This window comes from Drosophila novamexicana, unplaced genomic scaffold (genome assembly GCF_003285875.2).
Source record: "Drosophila novamexicana strain 15010-1031.04,08,12 unplaced genomic scaffold, DnovRS2.1 tig00000974-arrow-arrow-pilon, whole genome shotgun sequence".
Taxonomy (NCBI): Eukaryota; Metazoa; Arthropoda; class Insecta; order Diptera; family Drosophilidae; genus Drosophila; species Drosophila novamexicana.
The window spans coordinates 97857-114332 of NW_020824834.1; the positions used below are offsets into that span (position 1 = coordinate 97857).

General features: G+C 35.0%; 1 protein-coding gene across 4 annotated transcripts in view; it reads left to right on the top strand.

Moving 5' to 3' along the window:
• Positions 1–1069: 1069 nt before the first annotated feature.
• LOC115765518 (flocculation protein FLO11) overlaps positions 1070–16476 on the top strand; it is a 33800-nt gene continuing 18393 nt past the window's right edge. For all 4 annotated transcript variants that reach the window (XM_030709135.1, XM_030709136.1, XM_030709137.1 and 1 more), the window contains exon 1: positions 1070–1147. In XM_030709135.1, the coding sequence (XP_030564995.1) occupies positions 1078–1147 (70 nt within the window). In that variant the 5' untranslated portion in view covers positions 1070–1077. The remainder of the gene's footprint in view (positions 1148–16476) is intronic.

A 16476-nucleotide genomic window follows, 5' to 3' on the forward strand; every position in this document is an offset into this window, starting at 1 on the left:
AGTCGCGTTGGTTAGGTGTTTCGATTAGGACGTGTTCCCTTCAGCGCACGGTAAGAAGTGTTTTGGCTGATACAATTGGTGAAGTGCAATAAACTGTTGCTCAAGAACACCGTGTGCAAAGTTCAAAACGGTTTGAAGCATTACAAAAATCACATATCAATGTGTTTATAAACCTGTAAGCCTCGACCTGTTAAATTCGTGACTATTACACTCAACTAACTTACGTATAGAAAGCAGCCACAACTGCATTTCATAGTTCAAGAAACGAGCATGTGTGCGCGAAAAAGCTAAGGCAAACGTATTCGGACTGGCTTTACGTCAAAAAGAAAGTTTCGCCAAGAAAAACATCAACAAAAACAAAAACTCTCAAGCTTGGCTGTTTGTTTATTTTAATTCGCTTTACATTTTCTTCGCCTGAATATATATTACTAGCATATATTTTTTCGGTTTTCTTTAGTGCGGCCGCTAAGCAGTCAATCTTAGTTTCTGTATTTTTACCAACACAAATCTAACGTAATTTCTTTATTTAAAGTGTTTTTCTTAAAATCATTTTTGATTGAACTATAGGTTAGTGCAGATTCTCAGAAAGAAAATAATAGTTTTCTAAAAAAAAAATAAGTAAAACCAAATGTTGAAATTAAAGTGTGTGTGTGAACAAAGTTGTGATTAAAACTAACGAATGTGCGAATAATTGGGGGCAGTCAGCAACTGCGGCAGTAATAACTGCAACCACACATTGAAAAATAGAAACAAAACTGAATCAAAGTGCACCCACAGTCAAGAAAAAAACGAACAGTTCAAGAAAACTGTAACACAAATGCTTGAAAACGAAAAAAATCTAAATTGAAAGATTTCGACACTGTTTTTTTTACATACTTATGTGTCTACATACATAAGAAAATACATCAAGCCTTTGTTTGCAGTAAAGACTGGCATTTTTTTGGCTGCTGTTGCCGTGCCGTTTGAATGTCGGCCTGTGCTTGCATTTTGGTATTTGAAATTCTGTGAATTAACCTAAAAAACGCAACTGCAGCAAGAAAATTTACAGTTACAGTGATGCGCAATACCAACAGCAACATGCAGTTTTCAACACATCGACGTAGCTTATACAGGCTTCTGGGATTATGTCTATTGTTATTCGAAACAGGTAAGCTCGTATTTGAATGCATATTAAAAACAAAATCAAATGACTTAAGACACAAACTTGTTGCTAAGAAGTCTTGTATCTTGAAGACTTTAGGTGACTATCAAGTTAAACGAAATTAAATCAGCTCAATCAACTTACATAAACTGAGCACATCTTGAAAAAATGTTCTGCAGCTCACAAAAAAGCACGAGGCAAGATCTTGCGAAAATCATAAGTCTTAGGTAAACAATTTACGGATGTTATAGTTATGAAATTATTTATAGTCATTGGTTGAGACCATTTACTTTGAACTGTAATCTGTGCTAAAAAGTGCTTCTGGGGAATTCATTTCAATTTTAACAGCTCGGATTATTTTATAACATTCTTTAATTACATGATTCTTTAATTAGTGAAAATTGAAGATATACAATAGAAATAGACTTCTAAAGTAAAGTGGTTTAAGTTTTAGAAACAAGTTTAAGCAGTCTGTAGGTAAAATCTAATGATATGATATTATAGTATGTTAATATGGCCACACTTTGAATTCTTTATTCATACCCTGAACCCACTTCTTCCAACATCAAATATATATATATATATAAATATTCTATTTTAGAAGCTATATGTCAAGTTTGGTGACTCCAGCTCTTATTATTTACCAAAATTTCCCAAAAAAACAGAATATCGATATCGATTTTTATCGATTGCTTGGAAACGGAGTAAGTTATCAATTATCGGAAACAAGCTCGATCTGCGCGGGAACTAGGAGCATCTACATCTAAACATCTTACATCTCTAGCTCTTATAGGTTCTGAGATCCTTGCGTTCATACATACGGACGGACGGACGGACAGACACACGGACATGGCTAGATCGACTCGGCTATTGATGCTGATCAAGAATATATATACTTTATGGGGTCGGAGATGCTTCCTTCTGCCTGTTGCAATCATTTGGGTTTTGCACAAATACAATATACCCTTATACCCATTTTTAATGGGTTCAGGGTATAAAAACAATTTTTATAGACATATTAGAAGTTTTATATGGATAAGAAAATGGTAGACTCGTTATAAATAGAATAGTGAATAGCAAAACTTGTTTTGATTAAGGTAAATTTGACAAAGTTGGAAAATAAAATTAAATTCGAAATCAAATCAGCCGTTTTGAGATATTTAAATCGAACAAATGGTTGATTAATGTGATAGGGATATTTTAAATACACTTTGATATAATATTGATATTATGAATCGTCGAATTTCCTGGGTATTTAAAAAAAAACTAAGTTTCGCATTTGCATTGCATTCTCCTAAGTTTTTCAGAAGTAGTTCTATTCAATAATCGCAAAAACTTGTTAGTCTAAGACATGTATATAATTATATTCCAGGACTTTCCTTAGGCTCGACCCTTATTGAAATCAATTGCAAAGCCAATGCCGTGTTTACAAAATCAACAATTCATTACTCACAGAAAGCCGTTTTGAGATACTTAATTATGTTAGCTTGCTTGATCTATTTACCTAACATACATACATTCATATGAATAATATGTAACATAATCATTTTCAAGCATAACAACGAACCGGGCGATTGGCCAGCTCGCACTGTCCACTTAACAAAACACAAGATATCGGGCTTATGTAAGCTATGCCAATCAGTTAGCTCGCTTATGGCGCAGATATTAATTACATGCAACACTTGAGTACCGTGAACGCTATATGTTACCAAACAAATTGCGGTTATAATAACTGTAAATAATTTGCAAACACAGCTCACTTAATTTTTTAAACTTTTGAACTGTCGAAATAAAAATTTTACCAAATTCAAGTAGTACAAGTATATACACTAATTAGTAGTAGTAATTTTGGATTTTGTATTTACTTTAGAATTTTCTTTGGGTTAAGAAGCTATACCCACAATGTAAAAATGTATATAAGACTTTATATAAAATATTTTATTGGAGGCAATAATAAAAAACATTTGTAAAGACAATCTAATATTACGTGCACGTATTATTTTCCTTCGTTCAATTTGCCTTCATTGAACTATGAGCGGTGGCGCGCTGCATATTCCACTTTCATTTTCCGAAAACTGTTATGGTATGTATATCGCTTGTTACAATGCATACATACAATGCATACATACACACGAAGTAAAAATTACTTTACCACGTTGTTTGTATTTTTGGCTGTTTATTATTGTCATTCGTTTGTATGTATTGAGAAGAGATTTGGTAATTGTTAATTATTTATTGGCAATGGAATTAAAATGCAGTGGCCGCAAAAAGAAATCAACCTAGTCCAGCATATGGTCTGTGGGGTCAGGTGTTAATGCATATAATTACAACATATTGATGGCATAACTAATACATAAGCATGACATAGTGAAGGCGAAAAGAAAGACACATTGGTTGGTAGCCCTATAAGCTGTATATGATAAGTGACATTATGATTGTGAAAGCCAGCACGCTCAAGTAAATTTATTTTCATTCGTGCACTGATAATTATCGTTTATAATTGTCTAAGGTTGGCAAAGCTATTTTTTTAGTGACTTTTTAGACAGGTGTCCACTCGGACGCCATATAAAATATTGTTGGTTACTTTAAAAAAAGAAAAGCTAACAAGAGCAAGTAATACGTTTATACAACATTACAAAAGTAGTATGTCTGTAAATCAGTATGTCATCATAATAGTTTTATAGCCACTAACTCCTAATTCCTGCTGTATACGAAAAAGACAGTCTCGCACAGTCTGTTGAACACAGTGAAAATGTTCTTATGTGTCTAAAAATAAACTAAATTATTTGGCTAAACATGAACACAACTTTATTAACCGTGTTAATTTACAATAACTGCATGGGTTTTGAACGGAACTCCCAACAGATAATTTTTCCTTCCTCTTTATAAAAAAATGTCAATGCCAAATGAGGTTCAAAAAAAGCACATAAACGAGAACTGTAAAATTACTTCACGACTAAAGACAGTGTCAATGCACACCGTGCGAAACTGTTGGCACACGCGGAAGGGCATCATTAAAATATTAGACTAGTTGACATGCCAGTCTTGCTTTTACTCTTAAACTATTGTAATCTGCGAGTGGTGCCTTTGTGCATGCATATGGCGTAACACAGCTTATAGCGCTTGTAGCTGTAGTACACTTTCGTTTTTCCCACTCGCAGCTGAGCGCAACAAAGGCAACACGCGCCCGGCGAACATTCATAAATATGAATAAAGTATATATGCATGTAGTATGTATGCATATGTAGTGCAAATATTACGATAGGTTAGGGTCTATGACATCTTACAATTAACAATAATGGAAAATTGAATTAAATTTTTATTTGTAATACGAGTGGAATAATGAATCATCACATCGATAAGATTTTGGTAGGCAAGCGTCTACGACACCTAGCTTCACAACAACCACCAAATCCTATTTATCATATTTTATACAATTAATTTTTTGATGGCGCAACCTACCTTGAATTAGTTGTCTTTCCTTCACATTGTGTCCACACACAAGAAGTACACATTGTCTGCTGCAGACAAAATTATTTTCAATGTGCAATGAGCATGGCTGCACTCTCACAACAAGCAAATATATAAAACTTTTGACATCTCTATAAATCGTCTCGTGAAATAGCAACAAGTTGCCTTGACTGGCACGTCTGCTCTAGTTAACAGCGTCACACTTGCCTCTGCCCCAGACTCTGCGTCCAGAGTGCTTTTTCTCACTCACAGTGTGTAGCTAATGGTTGAATGCCCGGTTAGGATTGCGTAAAACTCTTCATTTTTATGATTATTTTATTCGTGTTTCACATTTACGGCTCGTTGCTTATAGCATACACTCACTGACACAGGCATGCACCCGTAACGCTAGCATATGAACTAAGGCGTATCTTTGTAATTGATTGAACAAACTGTGGTCCCGACATTCTATTCGCTTACTTATAATAACCAAATCAAAATATATATGGTAGATACAATTATGTAAGCTGAAGCGCAAAAGTGTGTGGCAACTATAATTAATAGACAGTCATATAACCATACATCATTGCCATAGAGTGATATACATACATAATTAGAACAACCAAATTATTCACATTCCTTTTAAAAAGCTTTTATATAAGCTTTATTGTATTATGTCATAACTACCATTCGTCATTGCAGCAAATGTACATTTTAATATCAGATGTGTTTACCAAATGTATGTTATAATCTGTGAGATAATCCGTATGACATAGTGACAGTTTTGATATAAGACAACAACCTACACCGCAGATATCACTTGGTCGGGCTATGTTTTAATATAAACATTTAAGGATTACGTGCGAAACACGCCTTCAATGAATTTTGACAAAGGTTAAAGCTGATCGGATAGAATATATAAAATTTTATAATTCCATTCCCTTTCCACAGAAACGCCACATAAGTGTTGGTATCTATATATGTATCTTAGTGAAATATAACACTTGGCAAGCATGCTAAAAATGTTTAATTCCCACAAAGCTACAAATCTAACTTTGTTTAACATGCGTTTAGAATGTTTATGACATTTCTTAACACTCGTATAGCTTATATTTATTTAGGAATCCCTACATTTTTTACTCATCACTACCCACCGTATATAAGTACTTGTGTAGTGCAATAACGTGAATACAGTGGCAGTTACGGCAATAAAGAGAAGTAAACAGCAAATAATTCAAGGCTGTAACTACACACAACTGCACAACAATTTAGAAAGGCAGTCATGCTAAATGATTTTGACACCGTCATGGGTCTTGGGCGTACAAACGATGCAAGGACACAGTCCAATTTAAACGACTTATCATGCCTGGATCCGCAGTGGAAACTTATGCTTGTAAAAACATACATATAAGTAAAGGCTGCTTGGCATAATTGCAAGTTGCAGTACTAATCCATGCAATGGGGCAGTAATTCATATTTGGCCCTCAAAAGCTATGGCTGGTTGAGGATCGACTTTTGTATGGTATTCAATTGAATTTTAAAATGTTTATGCTTACATACAACAGATTTACCAGCTACCATTTTGCAACGGCAAGGCTCGTTTGCCTTAACGGCCATGTATTTCATTCTCGCCTCTGTAAATTGGCAAACTTATAAACTGGATTCACGCAGATGTTCAATGACCTTGCAGCTTATATTTTTTTCTGTTTCTGTTGTTTTCTGGTGTATTCCGTTAAGTCAGCTACATCACTCAAGGCCATCAAGGGCAACTTTTCAGATGCAGGCAGTAACCACATCATTCCTGGCTACCCACTAGCAACTTATTATATTTCGCATAATTTATCAAATATTTTTTATGCAGCTTGTGCGATATGCTAACCTTTTACTTTCACTGCCCAGCAGCGCATACTAGTTACAGCTGTTTTAGCCGACGACGCGAAGTCGGCACCACAATGACAAAGTATTTATCGATTAACGATGCTAGCATCTATTATGTAAGGTACTTACTCCCGTCCGTCAGTCAGTGAGCTGCTCCAATAAGTGAAGAAAATGTAATGATTTGTAGAGTGAACTGATTATGCGTTTATGCCTTTCGGTTTTCAACATGCAGTGGACGATTAATCATCCAAAGAGCCTGGCCTGTCACGTTAGTCAATCGAAGCTATCTATGCAACGCATTTGTCGAAATTGTGTCAGATGCTAGATCATCAAAAGTTTATTCACACTACAAATGTGAACTGTAGGTCTTTATCAGCACACAGCTGGTCGAAGTTGGTGATTTTCTTGTAATTGCCATATAAGTCAATTACCTGATGCAGCCATTCATGTTTTCGGTTAGTGGTTTGGCTTATTGCAGCAACGCCGTCAATTTGGTTAATCACAGCGGGAACCTGATGTGGCCCGCCGCATTTTCAATACCACCAAAGCATTGAAGGCGAGGAACAAAAAAAGAAAAAATAAACACTAAGTAACTGGTTCCAATTACAAAGTAAAGTTTGATGACATTATGCTTAGTCTCTTGCGCCTCTTTATTTGTTATAAAATAAATTTATTGACGCAGTTTTACTGCTTCATGCCACCGGCCAGACGAGCTTCAACTCAGCTACCAAAGGCCACTTGGCATTAAAAGCTGTAGGTGAATGTTGCACTGTACATACAACATATACATTATCAAGTTTATTCCAAGTCAATGAACTTTCTGTACGTTTTTAACAATTATTTACAACAAAATTTGTTTATATGCAATCAAAATGTATAATATATAAATATATTTGAAGCGCCCATATTAACTAAAATGCATTCTATTAACGACCACATGTAAATACATTTTAAGAAAATTTCAGATTGAATTTGAAAATATACCGTATTAATGAATTTTATATGCCTTGCTTATACAGATTTAACATTAAAGCTTTTTACTTTTGTTTAATATATCTATTAATAATCTTGTTTAATTTTTGTTTTTATATCGGAGAGGATCAAGTTTATTTAACGGTATTAAACCGAATGACATGTTTAACTCGTTTGCACACAAAAAGTTGACAAATAAACTTTGGATGACATTTTAAATGTAATTTAAAATTGTAGGTCTAATTGAATAACTGAGCAATACCCCATATTTAATATTACCGCACTTAAACACTTTTCTCTTCACAAATTTTAAAAAGAATAATTCGACTGGTTCGTCCCCAATCTATAGTTTACTTACTTAGAACAATCTAAGCTTATTTGTTTTTACACAAAAAAATGTTAAAAACTATTAAAACACAACTATATATTAAAGCGAAGTTGTGTTATAATAATATAGCTTGTAAGGTTGTTAAGTTGGGAGTATATAGAAGTTAATTCAAACTATATTTATAATTCAAATTATAACAAGTATGATAGAATGTCTGTTGGACTTGACAAGTAACATGAGAATTCACCAATTTTTTTTATTGTAAAAATGCTATAAATTTGTATTGTCTGGCAGGGGACATTGGAAATTTCACAGGTATCCGACGCGTCATCAACAATGCGTAGGATTCGCTGGTAATGTACTATATCACTTTTATACTGGCAGTCGCAAACAAGGCTTACCACTTAGCCTCGATGCCTTTATAGAACCAGCAACTGCTGTCTGGAGAACGCCTTCTTGCACTTTACGAGATGCTTTTGTGCTGATTGCATGCCAACAATAATTCTTAACACGTTCATTGTTCTCTATCCCGCCTAAGTTGTCTACTTTATGTCCTGGCATTGTAGCAAAGGCTGTGTAACACATAGCTCAAAATGGTAGATGTGACACGGATAAGTCGCATGTGTACATACATTATGCGTGGAGACTGACTTGCAAAATTGTGTGTGGGTTTTTATATATTTAAAATTTGTATTTTTGGATGATATCGACAGACAGCCGATTTTAGTTTAATACCTTACACACACTCATATTTTGGTCATTGAATTATTAAAGAGGCATTAACCAAAAACAAAGGTCTAGCGTAGCCTAGGGTGTAAATTTATATTATGGATATTTCCAGGCGGCTTTGATTAACCCATGATCAGATATTGGCCTTCAATTTTTTGTCAGTATCTATTTATAAAAGTATCAGTTGACGCTACTCTTTCTTAACTAATTTTTCTGGCCGAAAAATCTCAATAATTTTTAGACTTACACATACAATCATGAAAACCGGATAAAAGTCCAACAATTTTGAACAAATAATATTCGCTTAAGCGATCGCGCTGCGAAACATGTTATTAGTCATCGCATTATTAACAGAAATAACATAATAAAACTCAAACAAAACAACATGTTCTCAGGGAGACAAGCATTGTTTCATTTATGCAAGTGATATAACTTAGCAGACAGCTATCGGAAGTATTTGGTCTATTCAACGCATTTATGTATGTATTAACTCTTGTAGGTTACGTTTTTTAAAGAACACGCGTTAAAGTCACAGAAAGATAGCGAATCGAGCTCCCCAGCTCAAATTTACCCTACTTCTGGTAAAGACAACCACATAAAACCTTGATTTTGGTTTTTCACACGCCTGTTTGGCTCAGCTTTCAATCAAGCTAACAAGGGGCTTTGTATAAATACATACTCATATATTCGACATATGTATATAGATAGCAGGTTTTAAAAAAAATTTTGAGTTACTTGATTTATGTTGCTACCTTTTTTTGGCTTTGCTAAATTTAGGTAGGACTGTATGTCGCTGTGCTCACCATTGCAGATTATATTATAAAATCCCTCTTTATACCATGCTTATTAAATATAACATGTGTTCACGAAAAATCTTCAATCAATTGTTGATTCTCATATAATTTTCGTGATATACACCCAAACTCACTAATTACAATAAAACAAGCATGCAATATGTCTTCCAGGGTATTAAATCTTCGGCACCCAGAAAATAAAAGTGATTTCTGGTTTTTTAATTAGATGTTTAATTTAGCTGTGACTGCACCGCTGTGGCCTTTATAATATTTGCTTTAACTATTAGACAGTTTTATTAAAAGCTTTTTATGAGTTTTCTTAAGCGAAAGAAAAAAAATACATACAATACACACATAAGTACAAACATGTGTGATAACTTGTATTTTATCAGGTTAATGTGTAATTAGTAAAAATATTTAGTAAACATTTGGCAGCGTGACCAAGCTATCAACAATGATACGGACAGAAAAATTGGGCAATTTAAAATTTAAAATTTTTATCTATTTTGAAATCACTCTTAAAATTGTTGAAAAAAAATAGTTTTTTTTATTATTAATAACTTAACATATATTATTTATAATAAATAAATAAACTGATATTGGTTGGCTTCCCATTCTTTGGTTCTTCAAGCCGTCCAAAGTAGCTCGTTTGACTAAGCTAAAATACGAATCTCGCGATTTTCTGTATCAATGACACCGCTGTCTACGCTCTTTGCAATAAACATTACTTATTGGGAATTGCCTTTTACTTGTCTTACTTTACAAAGAATCTCAATTTGTTGCTTAATTACTGTACCTAAAAGCTTTTTCAGATTAGTTTCATGACTGCAATTTATTCTTCAAACCATATTGATGATCAGGGGCGAATATCGAATATCATACATAAGCTTCGTCTCAACGTTTTTAAAAACAAAAACTTTAGATTCATAGAATTGACACGGTAAGGGCTCTAATAGAGTTTAAAATACATTTTCATGAGGTAAACCCGAAAGGAAATAAACGACTACAACGAAATGCCTGTAATATTATTCGATGACTATACGAGATGAACGCAAACACCCGAGTCCACATACCGTTAAATTGGAAATAATTTAACTCCTTGTGAATAAATGTTGTGTATTTTTTGCCCAGTCTGCTGCTTTTGCTTTTACTTCCAATATTCGTGGCATCTGCTCAAGTTCAACGTCAAAGCCGACAAACAGGCACGGCTTGTTCGTCTACAGACTTACGCTTGGCTCCGACCAGACCAAGTTTGCATTTCAACTCAACCTGTAAGTAACCACTTTCCTTGTTTAAGTATAGTAAACCCAATGTGCACATTTTTTAGACAAAAATGTAGTTGAAACATTGAAACTGTGAGATGCCATGCAGGGGGATTACTACTTAAATGCTACTTAAATAACTGTTGCTGTTTTATGTGACCCAAATGATATTTGGTGCCGATTGTTTTGATTACATATTTGATTTAATGTAAATTTTTAGTAGTTCATTGTTTCCCTATCTGGATTGAATGAGTAAGGTGAACGCTATTTGCTGATTGTTGTTTGTTTAAGGTATGTACCGATCACTAGCTGGAATGAGTCTTATTTCAGATTACAAAGTTTGTTGTTTGAGTCATTTGTTTTGTTCTAGTCGGTGGCTCCCGACTAGGGGATACCCTGAACCCTCTTCTTCCAACATCAAATTCATATATATATTCTATTTTAGAATCTATATGTCAAGTTTGGTGACTCTAGCTTTTATTATTTACCAAAATTGCCCAAAAAACAGGATATCGATATCGATTTTTATCGATTGCTTGGAAACGGAGTAAGTTATCGATTTTCGGAAACAAACTCGATCTGCGCGGGAACTAGGAGCACCTACATCTAAAATTTCAAGTCTCTAGCTCTTATAGGTTCTGAGATCCTTGCGTTCATACATACGGACGGACGGACAGACGGACGGACGGACAGACGGACATGGCTAGATCGACTCGGCTATTGATGCTGATCAAAAATATATATACTTTATGGGGTCGGAGATGCTTCCTTCTGCCTGTTACATACATTCGGATTTTGCACAAATACTATATACCCTTAAACCGATTAATGGGTTCAGGGTATAATTAAACATATAAGATATTTTCCATTTCCTGCAGTTGTTTGTGGTATCTCAAGCTGCCAATACAAAACTCCTTGATCAATTGAAATTAGCTAACATTACCGTTTAGACCGCGTTTCAGTTGTTATTATTAGCTTTTTCCCAAAAAAAAAAAAAAAAAACTAGTAAAGCTTTGTGCTTTTATGACGTCTAATTCAGCTGTTGGTACGCTGCCGACCGACTGTAAAACAATTATTGTTTTCTACTTTTTTTCTGCTGTTGGCGTCAAACTTTTGCGCAATAGCAGCAACCGTCGCGCCGGTTCGCCTTTTATAGGCGGCAGCTGTCTTGCCAAGTCGTTTAATGACCCTGAATTGGTTTTTTAGCTCGGGCTTTGAGAACGCAAACCGAATTAAATGTACATACATTATTAAAATGTTATTTCATTCCCTGGGACTGGGACTACCAAACACTATAACGACCATGTTGATTTTTATATTTCGGTCTCTCAAAAATGATTATTGCCATGGCTAGTATGAGCTTGAACGATATTGTACGATCCACACTGTCTGTTTTTATTCAAACAAGTAAATCAACCAAATACTTTTTACAGCTATTCTTTTGTTTTTACTGCAGGTCACAAATTTCGTCAAGTCACACAAGTTGCTTAGATATGATCACCGAACAATTCATATCAGAACGGTGTACATTAATTAAAGTGTGGGATACCTTTTGAATCCCATATGCCACGAATTTAACTTCTAATTTTTTCTCGACGGCGCACCCAAAATGTCGGTGCCACTAAAATCTGTAAGCGCAAGACCGGACCCAGTCAAGCAAACGACCAGAGCTCCGTTCACTTTTCAATTCTAATGTCAGTCAGAAAAATGTTGCTTGAAGTATTTACGGTGCGCATACTCTGTTTATTGTATCACATTAGCTAATAACTGGTCAAAAAGAACCTTCTTGATTATTGGATTGGCGAGTGTTATCTTAAGAATAATATATTTATGTAATAATCCCTAATCCATTTAACTCTTAATTCAAAGCTGAGAGTCCCTAGCATTAAAATTATTTAAATAGACTGCCAGCAAGACAATTATTGCTAAATCCCAATGGAATTTTTTGTTTCATAGACAGACTTTATACTCTATACAGGTAAATATATTTTTAAGTGATATTCGCTAGCAGTTAAATGATTAAAGGAAACAATCTATCTTGAACTATACCGTAATCGATATTCATATAATTGATGCTTAACAAAATGTTTGTGGTATTTACTCTGCACTTGCAGAAATCGGATGGGCGTGGGTTTGCGGCTTGCTCGTTCTCTCAATTTCGGGGTGTTTTACGTTTGGGTGCCGCCTTTGTTTGACTCTTGGCATTTGGAATAGGGAGTGGATTACCCCATTGTCAATGGTTGCATTGTAAGTAAAGTACAAAATGCGATGTGAACCATATATAATGTACAATTTTGCAATGCACCTTGTGCAGTTCCGTTATAAAAATGGAAAATAATTATTAGCTTATTAAGTGTAGCGTTCGAATTGTGGACAACGGAAAGTGAAGGCAAATTACTTGAATTTTTTGCATACATAGCATGAGAAATGCATACTGACAAAGCTATGCGACTCTCTGTGCATTTTGCGTGAAATATGAAAAAATGTGAATATCAAATATGTTTTCCTAAACGTAAGCCTAGCAACTGCAAAAGCCACTGGGAATGTTAATTAAAAACTACATTTTAATATCATGCAATGGGAGTAAAAGCAATTGCCTATACTCGTTGCTTATATAACCATCGGCGATTTATGCAAAGATCTACCATATGTGCAGCATGTAGCAATCATTTAATAGTAGCCTTCAGGACTGTACCTGAAAGACTCTGGTAAGCAAAACATAACCACGCACTATGTGTTACATCAGTATCACAATGAAGCTGAAAAAGAGTCACGATCAAATCTCCCAGATTTGTATGAACCTGTATGCAACAGCAACTCAATTTTTAAAAGAGATTTGTCTTGCAGTCATGCCTATTTAAACTGGCTTTTTATTTCCCTTGTAGATGAGCATACATATATTTATTGTTTATGAGACTAAAACGGACAACGACAGTCGATCGCCATTTCTTTTCAATGCGGAATATTTTATGTTTTGAATTTAGTGCGCATGTTATTGTTTTCTTTTCAAGTATGCTTGTATGTTTGCTCCAAATAAAATACGTAATCGTGCGTGGTATGGACGCACACAAGTGACTTGGATTCGATGATGGGTTCAAAATCGGTGTCAATCAGACGAAACAGTCAATTGTCGATAGATACATGGTGAAAGTACAAACATATACATAACATACCTAGCAGGAATATTATTTTTTAAAAATCATCTAGATTATAAAGCGTATAATCGACATTTGAATTAGCACTGTCTTTACCAACAATATGGAGAAAAAAACGTTATTCCACTGCCGGTTTTCGAGATGTCTACTTTATGCACGTCGACTGCTGACTCAATTCTGTTCGCAGACTCATGCTGCGTGGTTTTCACAAAGCACCATAATAATCAAGTTCAAGAAGACTACACCACAAATCGTAACACGTTGTTCGCCAAATCATAAATTAATTTTAATGGCGACGATTGCCTAAGTTAAACGGTAACCTGCCACAAAAATGTAAAATTTACCATGCAAAAGTTCCCTCTTTCTCTTGATTTTTTTCGTAATATTTATACAAAATTAAATAGCTTATTTTCATGGCCAAATTAACTTCATCTCTTAAAATCGGTTAAATTTTGGCAAAGTTAGGGAACTGGGTGACTTAGATCCCTTGGATATGATGAAAAATACAATTTTGAGATTCACTCCAAACAAATTTGTTCCTATTAAATCAACATTTTTTGCATTTCTGGCATAATTTATGACCAAAGTGTTTTTATTTTTACTAATTTTGGAAAATTAAAATATTTATTCTCTTATACCATAGGCAGCATGGGGTAATCCATTTTTAATTCAAAATCTTGTTCAATTTCGAAACATAGCTAGAAGTTAATAAAATCTAGACGCAGCAATTTATTTGTATTTTTTTATTTCTTGTCATATGCGTTCTTTAAAAACCTGATAGGAAGATGGAATGTCGGTTACGTCTGCTTGCGACTAGGTTCAGTATCTCCAATGATAAGCTGACACGTATTTTGCTCTATATTTTGCATGCTTAGTGGTAGCAGTCTGACAGCCTATTTACCGATTATTGAATATATATAAAAATCATGGGAGTGGCTAACACAGACATAAAGTCATTGTAATTACACTTTGGTACCCCATTAACTTTTTTTATTTTCAACGCAGTCTAACTTCCGCGCACCTGCAAAAACAATAAGCAAATATACAAACGCATTTGCACGGGTCTTGTCGTTTGACTTTTTCGATGCCCAGTTTGACACCCGCACCATGCTTGCGGATATGTAAATTACCGTAACGGTTTCTGAAGACAATAATCACGCTTTTATGCTTTGTAACGATTGTGCGTAGCGATATTATTATTTCAGGTAAATGTTTTTCACAATGTACATATTTTTAATGTGCATTCATTTTTTGGGTAATTCAAAAAAGCATTTCGTTTTAAAAATGTATATACATACATTCGTATGTAACGCCATACATATAAATATAAATTTAATGCACACACATTGATTCAACGTTGTATGTATGTTACAACATTTGAAAACCAGCAGCATCCGGCGTTTCTACAAAGTGCCAATAATAAATGCTTCACAAAATAAGTACAGCAGCAAATCGCACGAATAGCTGGGTCTGCCGCTGGCAACATCAACCATGTCAGCGGCAACGAAGAGGCCACAAGCACCACAGACAGATATGAGCACCTTGACCTCTCAGCCGCTGGAGTCAATGGGGCGTTTTTCTTCGAAATTTAATTGAACTGAAAAATGAGCGTCATGGCCGTGGAACGGCAGTTGCGGTAACTACAGCCCGCTGGTGCTAAGATTGTTTTCAGTATGAAAATACAGAAATTGTTTTGTACATTTTGTATGTAAATTTTGGTTGTCACACTCTGCGAACTGTTACTGTATTATTCATATTTGCTTCATCTCTCAGTCTAAACTTGCCACCTTATTTTTGGGTTACAGGTCTTTCAACATTGTAGCATGGTATACATTGACCTCCGTTGCAAAAGACAGTCTCGCAAATTTGCATGCATTTTGATGTGTAACCATTATCTACTCTGAATAGTATAGGTTTTTTGCAGGACTCAAGTAGTCAAATACATACTAATATACAAGTGTGTTAAGAAGTTTTATAGAATACCCATTTTACAGGGTATATGATGATGAAATATAAGCATGAATCAAATATATTTACAGTTCCTCAACGTATTTTTATTTATATCTGAAATAATTTCTCCCAAACACTGTTTTAAGGCTACAGGCAATCTAATCACCTGATTTAGAAAATGAACATTGGGCATACAAATGGCAGTCTATTTTTTTGAGGCGGCAGTGCCACAGTAAAATTCAAATTAGACTTGGCCAATATTATTGAAGCATATCACTCGATCTTGCAGTCTGGGTAGATTCCGCATTACACTCTCGCAATGGCGTCATCTGTATCTGCAGCATGACGGACCAAGACGGAGAGCAAAAAACTAATTCGATGCAAGCATTTCTGCTAACTCATTGCAAATGCGACACTCGAACTCAAATCGTCAAAAATTGCACCGTATAAAGTTGCAGGCAACATTCGCGCTGCTGTGGCAGCCCAGCTGGCTGGTTCGATTTACAAGTATGCGAAAGTGATCGATTTTAAAGCAGGCGTGGCTCGCCGCATTTAAAATGCGCTTTGCAAGCCTTGCGCCACACTGTGCCGTGGTTGTCTTTGTCGCTTTGGTTGTCGTTGGCAGAAATGTCGACGTCGCGTGGTCTAGTTGCTGCAACTAGCAGCAAGATTTGAAATAGCTTGTATCTCTGTATGTATGTTGGTGAGTGTTGTGTCTACATCTTATGCAATATTCTCAGTTTGACCCACTTTTCGTGCTAGTTGTGTTTTACTTTTTGTTGTGGTCGAAGTTGGCGTTGCTCGGCAACATTCACTG